At 38.8% G+C, this 18,429-nt stretch overlaps 1 protein-coding gene across 1 annotated transcript; it reads right to left on the bottom strand.

Moving 5' to 3' along the window:
• Positions 1-276: 276 nt before the first annotated feature.
• On the bottom strand, positions 277-18,176 carry slc9a3.1 (solute carrier family 9 member A3, tandem duplicate 1). The gene is made up of 17 exons (XM_058754374.1): positions 17,612-18,176; positions 16,191-16,493; positions 15,948-16,108; positions 15,777-15,855; positions 15,483-15,660; positions 15,119-15,339; positions 12,879-13,081; positions 12,678-12,767; positions 12,378-12,448; positions 12,156-12,285; positions 11,788-11,951; positions 11,423-11,540; positions 11,170-11,343; positions 11,039-11,087; positions 2,283-2,354; positions 1,903-2,143; positions 277-1,814 (listed from the first exon to the last, which is right to left on the bottom strand). Exons 1-17 carry the CDS (start codon positions 17,832-17,834, stop codon positions 1,796-1,798), a joined length of 2,496 nt encoding a protein of 831 aa, XP_058610357.1. The 5' UTR covers positions 17,835-18,176; the 3' UTR covers positions 277-1,795.
• Positions 18,177-18,429: the final 253 nt, after the last annotated feature.

Below are 18,429 nucleotides of genomic sequence, written 5' to 3'. Positions count from 1 at the left end.
ACATTATTAGCTTAAAAAATGAAAATGAGAAATATTACTAAAACTGAAATGATAAAAAAACTATAAAAATATAAGTTTGTTTGCAAGAAGATAACTTTTTTTTTTTTTTTTTTTTAAATCATGTTTTTTATTATGTTATGTTTTTATTGTGTTAGTTAGCTGTATTTTTCAGTTTTAACCTAATCAAAATAACCCAACTGCAGTTTGATTGAGATTAATTGGAATGCACAATGAAAAAACGTAATTTTTGAAAATTGTCAAAAACGGAGTCATCTGTTTTTGCAAATGAACTTCATATTTTATTATACATAGTGAAATTACTCCCAACTGAAAACTAAAAATGTACAAATAAAAGCTATTTGTAAAATATCAAATAATATAATGGTATATAAATAACACAAAAGCAACACTGGTGTAGCTAAAGTGTTTTTTGAAATTAATATATTCTTAAATGTAAATAGCCACCATAATCGTATACAGATGTAGATTGAAGTGAAAATGGCTAACATAGTAAGATTAGATAAATACCGATAAATACTTTATTAATCTCATAAAGGAAATAACAATGCCCCGATAAATACATTATTTGAATGACAAGATACAACTGACTGATTTAAAATAGGACCTTTTCCATACACAAACATAGTTTGTAACAGTTACCACCTCAATTCACTCACATACAGTCTAAAATGAATTCTATGAGTGAAAAATCATTTTATATAAAATTTACTTAATACCTTCCTTATTAATTTAGTTGCACATTGCGATGCAGGGAAGAATCTGCCTTGTAGAGGTGACGTCACAGTAGTAAAGTGCCATTACAAAATGAAACTACAAGCTGGATCTTGCAAAAGACTACATGGCTTTTCTCTCGCTATATTAAATGGGAGCTGTTTCCACGACGGGATAAAAAAGGTAATTGTGACTCTTCACTTCAGACTTTTTTCAGAACTGTGAGATATAAACTCTCAATTCTGAGAAAGGTCAGACTTGCAGGATGTTAATTCAAAAATGTGAGGAAAAAATGACAGAATTGTGAGAGGTAAACTCAGAATTCTGAGGAGAAAAAATCTATTTCTGAGTCATTTCACCATTCTGAGAAAAATAAAAATAAAAATCACAATTACTTTTTACATTTATTTTTTCATTCTGTGGGAGAACCAAGCTTCCATAATATTACATAAGCAATATTGCACAAAACACATTCTCAACCTTTCCCCCAACACAGTTTTAAAGATCAAAATTAGATGCTTATAGTTAGTGTCTGTTAGCTTTGAGACCATATAGTCTAGTTTAGTCATACAAGTTGACCAAAACAAATGTTCAGTAGTTAAAACTGACTAGAGATATTAAGTAGCAAATAATGTTCATCGTGGCTGTGATGTAAACTGAAGGTTATTGGCTATTTTAAAGCCCAATTTTCCTTTTGCAATGGGAAATATGTCAGCACATGTAGAAAGCTCTTTTTGACCAACCATTTCACAAGGTGTTTACATTTTAAAAATCATAAAATTTGGAAAAGGCAGGTGCGTCACTTGGAAAACTTTGAAAGCATTCACTTTTCTTTTTCTACTGATGTCCATACTCAATTGTACATGAATAAGTTGCCCTAAATGGATTCCATGAGAACATCCATGAGATTTTGCTCCATGTTATTTAATTTTAGTGGGATTTCCTGCAGCTATTTTCCAGTTCCACCTTGTTTCTTTGGAGGTATGGACTGAAATCTGTATACGGTGCACTTCCATGCCTGTGGATGTGCTTTGAGACATGCCGCATTATTGTCCTGAAGTATCTAGTCAAAGACTGGTCGTCTGTAGTCATAAAAACACATGGTCAGTAATAATATGTCTGTATTTTTTTTTCAGATAAATGTGTGTAAACCAGTGGATGTGTACTCACATTTCTTCATGGTCTGTTTGGGGCTGTTCCTCATGTTCCTCCAGATCAGCCATCAGGAAGGAGTCCGTGGAGCAGGTGCTGATCCTCATGGGTGCAAGACGCCGCAGTCTGTTGGGTGTCCAGGGCAGGCGCCGCTGAGCCCTCTGGGAAGGTGCAACAGCCTCAGTCTCCATTAGCCAGGGTAGGCTGCTGTGAGTGGGACTGTCCATATCTGGCAAGAATACTGGATTCTCTATGCCAGCTTCAATGAGATATGCAAGGAAAATGCACAAACCATTAACTTCTTAAGCAAATGTGTTACTTATGCAAACTATATTGTAGGCCTACAGATTTAATGCTCTTTATGTACAAATCAACATCTGTTCAGACCCTTTTCTTACCTCCCACTGTATATGTGTCTCTCATGAAAGTACCACTGATAGTACCAGTCTCACTCCCCATAGCACTGTCAACTAAAAACACAAAATCATGCTTTTTCAAAGAATGACAATTATAGAAGAAAAGTTTAATAAAAAGAGGGGAAAAAATTCAAGTACAACTTCTTATGCAATTTTTAATTTCATTATATTCCAAAGCATATACAACCCGAAATCTGGAAATGTTGGCACATTTTTTAAATTTGATTAAAATGAAAACTAAAAGACTTTCAAATCACATGAACCAATATTTTATTCACAACAGAACACAGAGAAAATATTTTACACTTTTAACCACTAAATGAGCTCATTTCGAATTTGATGCCTGCTACAGGTCTCCAAAAAGTTGGCACAGGGGCAACAAAGGGCTGAAAAAGCAAGAAATTTTGAAAAGATTCAGCTGGGAGAACATCTAGCAACTAATTAAGTTAATTCACATTAGGTCTGTAACATGATTAGCTATAAAAGGGATGTCTTAGAGAGGTAGAGTCTCTCAGAAGTAAAGATGGGCAGAGGCTCTCCAATCTGTGAAAGAGTGCATAAAAAGATTGTGGAATACTTCCAGTATGTTATCAGCGTTCATTTCAAAAGCCAGCATCTCTGATGGTATGGGGGTGCATAAGTGCATACGGTATGGGCAGCTTGCATGTTTTGGAAGGAACTATGAATGCTGAAAGGTATATAAAGGTTTTAGAGCAACATATGCTTCCCACCAGATGACGTCTATTTCAGGGAAGGCCTTGTGTATTTCAGCAGGACAATGCAAAACCACATACTGCAGCTATTACAACAGCATGGCTTCATAGTAGAAGAGTCCAGGTGCTGAATTGGCCTGCCTGCAGTCCTTTCCCCTATAGAGAACATTTGGCACATTATTAAACAAAAAATACGTCAAAGACGACCACGAATTCTTCAGCAGCTGGAAACCTATATTGGGCAAGAATGGGACCAAATTCCAATACCGAAACTCATAACCTCAATGCCCAGACGTCTTCAAACGAAAAGAAGAGGAGATGCTACACCATGGTAAACATGCCCCTGTCCCAACTATTTTGAGACCTGTAGCGAGCATCAAATTTGAAATGAGTTCATTTTGTGCATAAAATTGTAATATTTCTCAATTTAAACATTTGTTATGTTATATATGTTCTATTGTGAATAAAATTTTGGCTCATTTGATTTGAAATTCTTTCGTTTTAATCAAATTTTTAAAAAAAAATGTCCCAATATTTATTTCCGGAATTCGGACTGTACTTGAAAATCAATAAAGCAACCAAATAAAATTACATTACATTTATATGTAATGTATATGCATACATTTATATGTAAATGTATGCATATACATTTATATTCACATTTAGTCATTTAGCAGACGCTTTTATCCAAAGCGACTTACAAATGGGGACATTAGAAGCAATCAAAACCTATATATATATATATATATATTATTAATTATATGTAAATGTATGCATATAACAGACATGTTCACAAGTCTCTGAGGTCCAAGTCCATGTCAAGTCTTTGAGGTCAAGTCTAAGTCAAGTCTCAAGTCTTTAAAACGGAGTCCAAGTCACGTCTCAAGTCTTTGTTCTATTAATTAGCAACAGTTCTTTCAGCTAGTAATTGAGGCTAAATCCGTTTTGAAATACTAATTTCACAATATGATTTTCTCAACAACAACAAAAAAACTTTAATAAAATTTAAGACAAATTAGAAATGAAAAGGTGTCCATTTATTAATTGTCAGATAAAATGCTGCACATTTCTTTGTAAAATTGAAATATGTCAAACAACAAAACTAAATTTTAAAACAAACCCCAATTAATCAAATGAAGTACACAAATGAAATAAATCTCATATAAACAAACTAAGGCTTTGTCTGTGCTCTTTTTCAATTTAAAATTAGAGGCAACCGCTGTATTTTAAACACAACACAGTCCAAACAAAGAGGTTGCATACATCCAGCATGAGCAGTTTTTAATCTAAATTGGATTGTATAATTTCGAAATTTGAAGCAAAAACAAAATGGTCTGACTTTAGTTTTGTGAAACTATTCTACATAAAACATCTGTACGAAACAAAACAGCAGACAGGCTGAATTAATGCAGATTCACTCTCTGCCAGCATGTGGCGCTTGAACATCAATTAAACATCGTTTCCTTGGTTTCCGCTGTAAAGAGCAGCGCTGTTATGAACACTACTTTAATATGCATTATACGGAGGCAAGATGAAAAGAAAATACCATCTAAACTTTTTTTAAGACAGCCAGTTTCCCTCAGAGAAACATTCATATAAACTCCTATACCAAATGACTTGCGTTTTTTACGAGTCTCACGAGTCACGAGTCCAAGTCAAGTGCCAAGTCTTTATTTATGCAACTTAAGTGAGACTCGAGTCCAAGTCGCAGACTCGAGTTTTCCATCTGGCATATAATAAAGTGAGGAAAAACTGTTTATTACGTTTGAAATATGGATATTTATCTTTCAAAAACAGAGCCGTGTGAGGTACGTTTTATTTCCGGATGCGCCCACTTTATTTCACATCTTCCAAACTGGATCCAGCAAACAGCCGTTTATCCCCATTGAAAGGCTTGGAGGGGCCAAGACAATTTTTAATATACAGTGAAGAAAATAAGTATTTGAACACCCTGCTATTTTGCAAGTTCTCCCACTTAGAAATCATGGAGGGGTCTGAAATTGTCATCGTAGGTGCATGTCCACTGTGAGAGACATAATCTAAAAAAAAAAATGCAGAAATCACAATGTATGATTTTTTAACTATTTATTTGTATGATACAGCTGCAAATAAGTATTTGAACACCTGTCTATCAGCTAGAATTCTGACCCTCAAAGACCTGTTAGTCTGCCTTTAAAATGTCCACCTCCACTCCATTTATTATCCTAAATTAGATGCACCTGTTTGAGGTCGTTAGCTGCATAAAGACACCTGTCCACCCCATACAATCAGTAAGAATCCAACTACTAACATGGCTAAGACCAAAGAGCTGTCCAAAGACACTAGAGACAAAATTGTACACCTCCACAAGGCTGGAAAGGGCTACGGGAAATTGCCAAGCAGCTTGGTGAAAAAGGTCCACTGTTGGAGCAATCATTAGAAAATGGAAGAAGCTAAACATGACTGTCAATCTCCTCGGACTGGGGCTCCATGCAAGATCTCACCGTGGGGTCTCAATGATCCTAAGAAAGGTGAGAAATCAGCCCAGAACTACACGGGAGGAGCTGGTCAATGACCTGAAAAGAGCTGGGACCACCGCTTCCAAGGTTACTGTTGGTAATACACTAAGACGTCATGGTTTGAAATCATGCATGGCACGGAAGGTTCCCCTGCTTAAACCAGCACATGTCCAGGCCCGACTTAAGTTTGCCAATGACCATTTGGATGATCCAGAGGAGTCATGGGAGAAAGTCATGTGGTCTGATGAGACCAAAATAGAACTTTTGGTCATAATTCCACTAAACGTGTTTGGAGGAAGAAGAAGGATGAGTACCATCCCAAGAACACCATCCCTACTGTGAAGCATGGGGTGGTAGCATCATGCTTTGGGGTGTTTTTCTGCACATGGGACAGGGCGACTGCAATGTATTAAGGAGAGGATGACCGGGGCCATGTATTGCGAGATTTTGGGGAACAACCTCCTTCCCTCAGTTAGAGCATTGAAGATGGGTCGAGGCTGGGTCTTCCAACATGACAATGACCAAGCACACAGCCAGGATAACCAAGGAGTGGCTCTGTAAGAAGCATATCAAGGTTCTGGCGTGGCCTAGCCAGTCTCCAGACCTAAACCCAATAGAGAATCTTTGAGGGAGCTCAAACTCCGTGTTTCTCAGCGACAGGCCAGAAACCTGACTGATCTAGAGAAGATCTGTGTGGAGGAGTGCCCTCCTGCAGTGTGTGCAAACCTGGTGAAAACTACAGGAAAACGTTTGACCTCTGTAATTGCAAACAAAGGCTACTGTACCAAATATTAACATTGATTTTCTCAGGTGTTCAAATACTTATTTGCAGCTGTATCATACAAATAAATAGTTAAAAATCATACATTGTGATTTCTGGATTTTTTTTTAGATTATGTCTCTCACAGTGGACATGCACCTACGATGACAATTTCAGACCCCTCCATGATTTCTAAGTGAGAGAACTTGCAAAATAGCAGGGTGTTCAAATACTTATTTTCCTCACTGTAACTCTGATTGGATTCATCTGAAAGAAGAAAGTCACATACACCTAGGATGCTTCGAAGGTAAGTAAAACACAGCCTAATTTTCATTTTTGGGTGAACTAACCCTTTAAAGTCTTCTTTAATTTGAGTTGATTGTCGGTTATTGTTTGGTGTTACATGTTTTGCAACTACCCTGAGTTATTTCCTTCCTGTATTCGTGTGGATTAAAATTAAAGACTTTATTTTGGATTATCTTCATCTTCATCATCTTCTTTGGAGTTCCGTAACAAAATAACTGACCAAAATATGAAGCTAGAATTGGCCTCAATTAACGAAGGGCAGTGCTCATAGCCCTTCAGGGGCTACTATTTTTATTTTTCAAGACGGACGTGACCTGGAGGAGTATGTGCTGGAGTTTTTGGACTACTGCCATCTCACCACGTGTGATGACTTCACCTTAATGGAGGGATTCTGGTGCGGGCTGGAAGACGAGATCCGCTTCGTCATGCCCAGAGCTGATCTGTGCTGGTCGCTGAGGAACTACATCAACTTCGCACTGTGGATCGCTGGATCAGCATTCACCGTGGATGAAGCGAAACCCAGCCCGAGGTCATCACATGTGAGTGCCGACAACCCAGAGTCCAGTCAACCACCACCCTGCGATGCGGAGCTGCCTGAGCCCACCACAGACAGAGAGCCAGAGCCTGCCGCGGTCGTTGAGCCATTGCCATCAGGAGCAACAGAGCTGACGATCACCCCGCAGCATGTGTCTGACAGCTCAAGCGACGGTGGATACAGCTGTGGAGATCGCGGGGGCTAAAGAAAGCCCCGTCCAATGCGCCACTGCTGAGGGTGAGCAAGAACTGGACTTGGGGGATTTAATAGACTGGAATGCGGAGTTACAAATATGCCCATCATCTGTGATATCATTCTGGCAAAAATCCCACCCAGCCTCCCTCTCCCGCCTCCTCTCATTGATCTTTTCCATTCATCAACACACATTATGCTGGATCCTGTCAGCCCCTCTGCTCACCATCAGTCCACCATCTGTGGTGTGGGCTCGCCGCAGGTCTGCCCATCTCCAGCTCCATTGGCGTTGAGTCTGGAGGATCCCTAAACTCCGCCTCTAGCCTCCGAAGCCCAGACTCTGCCTCAGCCCTGCAACCCAGAAGCTCCACCATGGCTTCCATCTCCCTCGTCTCCACCAGAGCCCGTCAGTCCACCAGCTCCACCGGGCTCCCTCGTCCCTCCGGCTCTGCCTTGGTCAGTCATCCCCCTACCTCCACCTCGGGACTGCACTCCTCCGGCTGAGCCTCATCCCTCCGGCTCTGTTGGGCTCCTCCTCCCCTCCAGCTCCACCTCAGTCCTCTGTCGCTCCGGCTCCACCACGGCCTTCCGGATCTCCACCTACGCTTCGGTCGCCGAAGCCACCTGCTCCGCCTTGGCCCTCCGGATCCTCGGTTTCACCCTGGCTCTTCGGCTCTCTGTCGCCTCCTCGGGCTCCACCTCCACCTGCTCCACCGCCGTCGGTCTGCTCCTTGGAGCCATCAGCCCTTCCTCCACCATGGCTCCTCCCTCCATCGGCTCCAACGGGGGCCGCCATCAAGGCTGCAGTCTGGGACCTGTCTGGCTCCTCCTACTCCAGCTCCTTCCTCTCGTCTTCCTGGCTCCTCCAACCGTCTGCTCCGTCCTGGTACCTTCCATCTCCAAAATGGCTCCTCCCTCCGTCATCACCACCTTGGTCTTCAGCCTACCTTCCTGCCTGTCCCTCTACCAGCCCTCTGCTGCCCCTCTGTCCTCCTCCCACACCCCCTCCTGCCCTCCTTGGATCGTTCTGCTACAGCGCGAGGTCACGCCTTCCGGGGAGGAGGAGTACTGTTAGGATTATGAACTTTAGTTTTGTCCTTTTCTGTTACATCTGCCTGTTCCTGTTTTTCCTTATATGGTTTTGTTCCTGTTTGGTTTAGCTCGTTAGTTTATTTGCTCGTTAGCCATTATTAGTTAACTCTCTTCACCTGTTTTCCCCTCATTAGCTGCCTTACTTAAAGTCTTCTTACCGTTCAGTTGATTGTCGGTTATTGTTTGGTGTTACATGTTTTACAACTACCCTGAGTTATTTCCTTCCTGTATTCGTGTGGATTAAAATTAAAGACTTTATTTTGGATTATCTTCGTCTTCATCATCTTCCTTGGAGTTCCGTAACTAATATAAATATATATATATATACAGAAGTGAGTACACCCCTCAAATTTTTGTAAATATTTTATTATATATTTTCATGTGACAAAGCTGAAGAAATGACACTTTGCTACAGTGTAAAGTAGTGAGTGTACAGCTTGTATATCAGTGTAAATTTGCTGTCCCCTCAAAATAACTCAACACACAGCCATTAATGTCTAAACCGCTGGCCACAAAAGTGAGCATACCCCTAAGTGAAAATGTCCAAATTGGGCCTAATTAGCCATTTTCTCTCCCCGGTGTCATGTGACTCGTTAGTGTTATAAGGCAGTGTTTCCCAACCACTGGGACAGGTTGTCGGGTGTGCCGTGGAAAATTATCTAAAACTTCCATATCTCTATTATATTTCGTTATTATTATTTTAAATCAGTGCTATTGGTCATCGTTATGTCTGTTTGTGGGGTTTACAAATATTTAACCAATGAAAAGCATTCAAAAGAGCTTGTGACTAAACCTCGTAACGCCATTGGATCTTCAAATTGTCAGTCAAACCTCATAACTTCACCCCGCCTCCATTCAGAATGAAGCGCCACGCAGTTTGAAGACAGACGTCTACTTCTTCACAATGCAAGGGTAAATAACTGATGTTTGAATAAGAGCAGCGTTTCCTTTACTCAAGAAACGCTGTCTATAAAGGCTAATGTTTTTGTATGTTTAAAGAGCAGTCTGTCTTAGCATTTGCTGTCTAGTTGTAGCCAATACACTTTTGTAATGCTTTTAAATATCCTGTGCATAGCGGTTCGCCTTTATATCGTGAGATTTTGGTCAAATGTATTAAACAACAAGAGAAACTGAGTGCCCATATAGCTACAATAAACTTTAAACCTGCAAACTAATGAAAACGTGATGCTATTTATTTACTACCTCAGATGCGGCCGTTCTAATGATGGACAAAACACAGATCTCTGTCATTCGGTCGTCAAAAACCTTGTTAACTCCATTTGAGTATGATTTTAAGAAATTAAGTGCAAGTGTCTGATCACATATAAAGCCAATGGAAGGGGGGTGCTTACTGGTGTGCCGTGGGATTATTTTACATATCAAAACTGTGCCGCGGCAGGAAAAAGGTTGGGAAACACTGTTATAAGGTATCAGGTGTGAATGGGGAGCAGGTGTGTTAAATTTGGTGTTATCGCTCTCACTCTCTCACACTGGTCACTGGAAGTTCAACATGGCACCTCATGGCAAAGAACTCTCTGAGGATCTGAAAAAAAGAATTGTTGCTCTACATAAAGATGGCGTAGGCTATAAGAAGAATGCCAAGACCCTGAAACTGAGCTGCAGCACGGTGGCCAAGACCATACAGTGGTTTAACAGGACAGGTTCCACTCAGAACAGGCCTCGCCATAGTCGACCAAAGAAGTTGAGCGCATATGCTCAGTGTCATATCCAGAGGTTGTGTTTGGGAAATAGACGTATGAGTGCTGCCAGCATTGCTGCAGAGGTTGAAGGGATAGGGGGTCAGCCTGTCAGTGCTCAGACCATACGCCGCACACTGCATCAAATTGGTCTGCATGGCTGTTGTCCCAGAAGGAAGCCTCTTCTAAAGATGATGCACAAGAAAGCCCGCAAACAGTTTGCTGAAGACAAGCAGACTAAGGACATGGATTACTGGAACTATGTCCTATGGTCTGATGAGACCAAGATAAACTTATTTGGTTCAGATGGTGTCAAGCGTGTGTGGCAGCAACCAGGTGAGGAGTACAAAGACAAGTGTGTCTTGCCTACAGTCAAGCATGGTGGTGGGAGTGTCATGGTCTGGGGCTGCATGAGTGCTGCCGGCACTGGGGAGCTACAGTTAATTGAGGGAACATGTACTGTGACATACTGAAGCAGAGCATGACCCCCTCCCTTCGGAGACTGGGCCGCAGGGCAGTATTCCAACATGATAACGACCCCAAATACACCTCCAAGATGACCACTGCCTTGCTAAAGAAGCTGAGGGTAAAGGTGATGGACTGGCCAAGCATGTCTCCAGACCTAAACCCTATTGTGCATCTGTGGGGCATCCTCAAACTGAAGGTGGAGGAGCGCAAAGTCTTTAAAATAAAATATATATATACAATGTACATATATATATATATATATATATATATATAATTTAAATATTTTGAAATATGCATTTTTTTTAAGTATATAATTTTTTATCAACGTATCTATCATCTATCCGTCATTTATATATTTTTATATACAGCTTTATTTATGTATGTATTACGTATTATTTCTTTGTAATTATTTGCAGTAAATGATTAATAATAATAAATTAATTAATCATTAACGATTCTAATAAAACATATTCTCACCTTTATCTCCATATAGGTGGCCTGTGTCGTCTGGGTGTCCGTTAGGCATCTGAAAATATATATATAAATTGAGAGATGCAATACTATAATTGAGTAATCCAGGTGAGAGAGGCATCATGAAGGTCTAATACCTTGTGTGTTAGTTCCTTCTTGTGGTGCTTTGTGATCTTTTTGGCAGGGTTGACACCCATCTTAGCTGATTTGAAGGACTCGAGGCGGTTCCTCATGGTCCTCTGGAAAATCTCCTGCACCTCGTCCTCACTCTGGTTAATGCTGAAGTGACTGCGACTGTATTTGTGACGGTGCTGCTCAGAAAGAGAGAAAATTATGGGCCAAATGAGATTCAAACTGTATGCATGTCTGTTTAAGAAGAGCGATTCATACATGCTTTCTGCTCCTGTACAGGTGCTGCTGTAGAAGATGATGTGCTCTGATGTCATCCACCGCATTCTTCCTGTCTTGCCCATGGATGTCCAGAGATACAGAGGGAATAGTGTCTTTTCTAATTTACAAGAGACAAAACAATTCTAGTTATTGCCACATCTCAATATCCAGGAATTTTTTTGTCAAATTTTAGCAATTTTGACTTTGTAACCCTGGCAAAGACGCTGAGTCTCATATGTAAATCTCTGTCAAGACAGTAATTATCCCTCGACTTCATTACTCATAACTGTTTTACGATTTATTACAACCGATGCAGTAATTACGCAATTGTGTTTAAATGTGATTTAAACAGTCTGTTCACTTACACAATGGAGGTTACTGTAAAGTTTTCAATTCCAAGCTCGTAATTTGACATATCAACCATTATATCAGGCATCACATCTGTAAATTCTGAACCAAATTGTTTTTTGAAATCTACATTGGCTGCTTCATCACTACGAATGAAGGCCAGAGATCCTTGGCGTTCACCCTACATGAAGAAAGAGAGAGGTTATATACATTTCTCATGAGCTTTTTTGTTGACAGTACACAAGCATTGCATTACAATCACTATATCCACTATGACTGTATATAAAACTATTGAAAACTTTTTTTGTTACAGGAAACACATGCACTTTGAGATAACCAAAAAATGTACAATATTGTGCAATATAACACCAATCTATTTTCTTACCTCACTGACGTAGTTAACAGCATCCTCCAGATTGAGTTTGTGGAAGACAGTAAATAGGTAGTCTCTGTTCTTTCTGGCCTTAGGTTTCATCAAAAACCAGCTGATATAATTTTCCTCAAACCTGTTCCAACTGGGAGAGAGATAAAAGAAGAGATGTGTGTTAATATATATATATTTTTAAATAAATATTTAAGTATATCCACAGAACTGAGGAAAACATACCCTCTGGTCCACCAGTTATCTCCTATCCGTCCACAAATGTCCTCCACTGCTGCTAGCATGTGGTCAAATGCCTATAAAGACACCAATATATATATATATATATATATATATATATATAGCCATCCAAATGAACACATAAATGGATCAGTTAAATAAAATAAACCTATATATTTTTAAAATGCATGTACATAATTTTTTTATATATAAATTCTATTTAAACAAATACACACACTCACACATAGTCTGCAATACTTCTATACATTATGTGAGTGTGAAAATCATATAGTGTCAAACAGTTACCCTATTGTTTAGTTTCTCAATAAGTTTCAAGTCCGAGTGAGAAGCTCTTTTGACCTTGAGCCATTGAACCAACGGCTTCATTGTGATTCCCTAAAAAGAAACCACATAGACATTATCACTACAGGTTAGATAGGACGTACTAAATAATCCAAGCATTTATAGCCTCATAATTATGATAAGAGTGATGGATAGGGTTTTAACCTGAAGAATGACAGTGAAATACACCACAATGAGTGTTGTACTAATGATCAGATTCTTCTCAGGGATCTTGTCTTCGTCTAACATAGCTGCTAGTCCATACGCCACTGCCCCCCGCAGGCCACCGTAGCTCATTACAACCTGGTCAATGACCTCGATGGGAACCAATCTGAACTTGTTCAACATCCAGGTGAGCAAGAAAACGCCTGCAAATATAAAATAAACATTTCTAAACATATCATAAAAACACATCCAAGAGACATTTGAAAGTCATTATTTAAAAGAGAAATCTTTGAAATGTCTGGGAGATATTAATTGTTTTATCATTCTTTGTTACATCTCAAACATAATTATTTAAAATAATATTTGTGAACAATATGATTTTTTTTCTATTAAAAAAAACAACAACTAAACACTGCTCTTTCTGTATTTTTTTTTTTTTTTTTCATTATTATTATTATTATTATTTTGTGATGGGTGGATCAGTTAATCCTGATTAATCCTGTCAAGCACGATTTGATTTCGGCTGCTCTGAAAACTCAAATTATCATGAATATTTTGATAAAGTTAATTTATTGATAATTGATAATTAATATTTTATCATGACTTTATGATTTGGTTGATTGAGCTGTGTAATTACAAATTAAAAAGGTTTGCTGCAATACTTTACCATTCAGAAAAGGTGTGCAAAACAGGCTTAGGTAAGTCTTTATAGTGAAGTGTACTATGGGAGTTTGCTATTACTGTATATGGCATGTTTGAATGTCTGTTATCACTGTGCAACTTTGTTTGCATTACAAATGAGGTAGTGACTGATGATGATCTAGTTCGGATCTGTTTTATTTGTGTAATTTAAAGATATAGTTCACTCAAAAATGAAAATGACCCCATGATTTACTCACCCTAGGCATCCTAGGTGTATATGACTTTCTTTTTTCAGACGAATCCAATCGAAGTTATATAAAAAGAATATCCTGGCTCTTCCAAGCTTTATAATGGCAGTGAATGGGTGTTATCAGCAGTCCAAAAGAAGTCAAATAAAGCACATCCATCCATCAAAAAAAGTGTCCCACATGGCTCCGGGGGGTGAATAAAGGCCTCCAGAAGCAAATCAATGCATTTTTGTAAGAAAAATATTCATATTTAAAGCTTTATAAACAACAATCTCTAGATTCCGCTGTCTTCTTCTTCTTCTTCTTCTTCTTCTTCATGTTTAATGGCGAATAACTCCTTAAGAGCGTTATCACCACCTACTGTACTAGATGTTAAATTAAACTTACATAGGTGATGAGTCTGAAATTTCAGAAAAAAAAAATTGTGGATGTTTGCTCTCTCCAATCTATAAAGCACTAAGAGCATATGCTCATGCTAACACTTTGCTAACTATCGTACACACGTTCACAATAGAACATCGTTCTGGCAGATAACGTAGGACGTGGACATACCGTAAGGTCTGGTGAGAATATGCTAGTCTCACGAGAACTGCGTTTTGTTTACAGGAGCAAAGGAAGCAAAGTTTCCTTGGCTTAACAAAGGAAAACCAGTCTCCTCTTGGCTTATATCGAAATCCTTGTTTTGTATACTTTTAATTTGTGATTGGTGTTTTGTTTTGCTCTCTCCTCCACACTTCCGCATTCATCTCTTCTCACCGGAGCTTACACTACACCGATGTCCTACATCATCCATCCGGAACGACGTTCTACAATAGAACGCGCACATGACAGTTAGCAGAAGCTAGAGATTGCTGTTTATAAAGTTTTAAATGTGAATATTTTTCTTGCAAAAACTCATCGATTTGCTTCTGGAGGTCTTTATTCACCCCCTGGAGCCATGTGGGACACTTTTTTTGATGGATGGATGTGCTTTATTTGACTTCTTTTGGACTACTGAAATATAACACCTATTTACTGCCATTATAAAACTTGGAAGGGCCAGGACATTTTTTAATATAACACAGATTGGATTCGTCCGAAAGAAGAGTCACATACACCTAGGATGCCTTGGGGATGAGTAAATCATGGGGTAATTTTCATTTTTTGGATGAACTATTCCTTTAATTTTTTATTTGTGTGTTTTTTATTGTGACTTGAAATTACAATATATTTAGACTTGAAAAATAAACAGATTTTTGTCATTTCAAAAAGTATATAATCGAATGTTGTGGACAAAAATGGTGTTTACTAGAGTGAATTATCAGTTTAATTGTATTAAAAAAAGTTTTTATAGGACACAACTGCACTCACCTATGATCCTGTATATAAAGACGAAGAGGAGGGTGAGGAGGATGAAACCTGTGTTCCAAACCCAGATCTCGGTATCAATGGCTGTAACACCCAAGAATACGAAGATCATGGTTTCAGAGCCATTCGCAAGCACCTTCATGGCATGACGAACCGTTGTGACTGATTTCTCATCCATGTTGGCATTCACATATTTCTGACAGCATATACCGCAGAAGGTGATTCTGTGACACATAAAGGCATTCTTCTCCATGAGCTGAATGAATTGCTTAGAAACATTGTGCATTGAGCCTAAATTCCTGCAGTATTGGTGTTGTAATACTCTACATATTCTCTATAGATGTTGCATTGTTCAAGAGACTCTTACGAAAGTATTGCAGAGAGGGAGAGCATTTCTGCTGTCAGGTAAGCCAGGTAGCCCACCACAAAGACAAAGCCGGCTTCAATGATCTGAATGTGTTTGGTGCACCTGGTCAGCAGGGACAGTAGTATGGCAAACAAAATGCCAAGAAACGAGCCTCCAAATGCCACCACAACAAATGAAACTGTAAGAGGTGGAAAGCGAAATATATTAATCTGGTAGGTTTAAAGTGAAAAAAAAAAAAAGAGAATATTGTTATGTTCATCATTATGTATGAGGAGTAGAGTTGAATATTCATACATATGCCCTTAATAATCTCTGCAGCGTCAATCTTTGGGCCTCCAAGAGCAACAAAAGCATCAAATACATTGTAAAGCACCTACAAAAGAGGAAAAAAGTTGATTACATAAGCGGATAGATATACTAATTGAGCATAATGGCATTTAGAGTATTTAGGAAATTGAGACTCACCACTGTGACGCCATCATTGAGCAATGACTCTCCAAACACCAGGATAAAGAGCACCTCATTCACATGCACTTCTTCAAACACTGCAATCACGGCCACCGGATCCACCGCGGCGATTAAACTGCCAAACAATAGAAACTGCAGGAGACCGATGTCCAAGTTACCTGATGATTTTAGAAACTATCAAATTAATTCGGTATCCTCTACATTCTTATAAATAAAGGTTTGTATTATAAATAAATTTACCCATGGCTCCAGCCTCATAGCAGCCCCAGAGCGAGAGGCCCACTGTAGCTGCGTTCCAGCACGTTCCGAAGATGGCGTAAATGAGAATGGCACCCAGGTTGCTGAAAAATAGCTTGTTGGGCATAAAGTAACTTGCATCCAAGATGATCTGGGGCAACAAGTAGTAGAAGAAAGTGGGAGGAAGCAATTTGAATGTCTGCGCCTTGTCTGCTCCCCAGACGATTCCTCCCAAAATAAAGCCCAGGATGATGAGCAGACCACTCTCTGGGATCACACCGGTGACATGATGGTTTAGTTCAATCACTGGATAGAGAGGGAGAGACAGAGAGAAAACGGATGACAACTTTTGTAGCTAATTATGTTCAAGTTGTGGATGAGGTTAATATGATGCATATTGAAGATGTAATAATGAGTGTTTTAGCATTGGCGCTCCCTAAACTTGGTATTTGAAGTCATTTGGGGCACCTTCTCAGATTATCCAAGCATTCTTGTGATGTCCATAAGTATGTTTTGTAAACTTTAAATCTTATTTTCACAAAATGTAACTGTCATGAGCAATGCCCAAAAATTATGCAAAATGATCATGCATTTTAAAAGACATACCAGTTGTACATTTACATTTACATTCATGCATTCGCCTGATGATGTGCACTAAAATTATAGTGCAATAGATTTTCTGATTCTTATTTTTAATTTTTAAATGCATCAGTAATTAAATGTAAAACTAACAGGATTCTTTTATGATTATCATACTGCATCAAATACTTGAAAGCTGTTAAAAGCTGTTAATTAGTTTAATTAGTTTAAATGTTTACTTTTTTACTTTGTTAAAAACTTTTTGTAATAACAGAAGCACATATTATTTTACTAGTTTTCATCCTCTTTCTTACAGAAGCATTCATACTTAACATCAAACTGGTGAAACCAATATTTTATTTTATTATTTTTTAAATCATCCCAAACATTAACAGCACATGAGGAAAGAACAGATCTGATCTCTCCATACTGATAAAAGAAGCAGGATAAAATACCAATACTAACCATGTTAATCAATGGCCTTGTGCAACATCATCCCTTTACATGAAATATGTTTAACATTATTTTATGTGATTCTTTGAGCTTCCACAGCTATTGTACTCAATTTGCAGTTGTTACACAGCATTGTTATTAAACTTCCTTGTACAAGGTAATAATAAAGAGATTTTCTTCCTTCTCTGAACTCAACTGAACTGTAATTCAACCTTTCATTCAAAAATGACATCAACTTCAGTTCAAACTTTTTAATTCATTCATGAGGAATACCACTGATGTCTTACACTGTATTATATTGTACACAAGCCTTTGGATATTTTAAACAACACACTTAATTCCTTACTTGTTAACTGCCAATCAATTTTTACTTCGTAGTTCAAGCTTCATACCTGATAGTTTCGCCAATCCAGCCACAAATACCCAAATTATCACCAGGTATGGGGTCTGAACGTGATGCCATTTAAATGTGACAATTGGGAGTCCAGTGAGATTCTCTTCCAGTTCATGATGAGGATTCTGGAGCACGTTTGCATCTAGTGCTTGGATTAAAGGGTTTACAAAACACACCAGGAAAACTGCCCTCAGCAGGCAGAGATAAACAGAGCTTGCCATTGCAACGGATGAGTGGTAAAGATGCACTTATATTGTCATTCTTATCTCCAGTCTGTGTGCGCTATAGCTGTCCTTCACAGAATCTCACAATAGTCCACTAGTGTTTCCCAGTGAGATTTCTTTTGCTTGCTTGTCCTGAGGTCCTTGGTGAGACAAAGTATTGCAGTTTACCCTTTTTTCTTTAAGTTATTTTAGTTTTCCTTTAAATCTGTGGTCATTTTCAAAGTTCATCCCTCTCTAAGTGACTTGGCTGTCTTTCCATCAGTTGACCCTCTGTGTTTGTGGTTCAGGTGAGAGCAGTGGTTCAATCAGGGTAGTGTAAGAGTGTAATAAGAGCAGTGCTGAAACTTTTAGTCAGCCTTTAATTTGTTACACAGAAAGGGGGCTGAGATCTACGTCACTGGACTGTTGTTACTTTGTCACGTTTATGATGATTACTCTTTCTGCTTCCGTTGAAAAGTTTCCCTTGCACTTCACGCTGGTTAGTGTTCAGCCAACTTTAGCAGTCTGTACTGTTGCATTGTTACATTGAAGACTTTTCAGACAAATTTGGTACAAATATTCTGTCCAGACACTACACTATGTTTATTGTATT

Source organism: Onychostoma macrolepis, chromosome 19 (assembly GCF_012432095.1).
Source record: "Onychostoma macrolepis isolate SWU-2019 chromosome 19, ASM1243209v1, whole genome shotgun sequence".
Lineage (NCBI taxonomy): Eukaryota > Metazoa > Chordata > Actinopteri > Cypriniformes > Cyprinidae > Onychostoma > Onychostoma macrolepis.
This window is presented reverse-complemented; position numbering and strand designations above follow the sequence as displayed.

Excerpts from the sequence above, each read along its gene's own strand:
- slc9a3.1 (XM_058754374.1), bottom strand. The coding sequence starts at position 17,834 with ATGGCAAGCTCTGTTTATCTCTGCCTGCTGAGGGCAGTTTTCCTGGTG. Across the intron at positions 15,856-15,947 it reads TCAATGATGGCGTCACAGTG|GTGCTTTACAATGTATTTGA; the intron begins GTGAGTCTCAAT and ends CCTCTTTTGTAG. Across the intron at positions 2,144-2,282 it reads AGACACATATACAGTGGGAG|CTGGCATAGAGAATCCAGTA; the intron begins GTAAGAAAAGGG and ends ATCTCATTGAAG.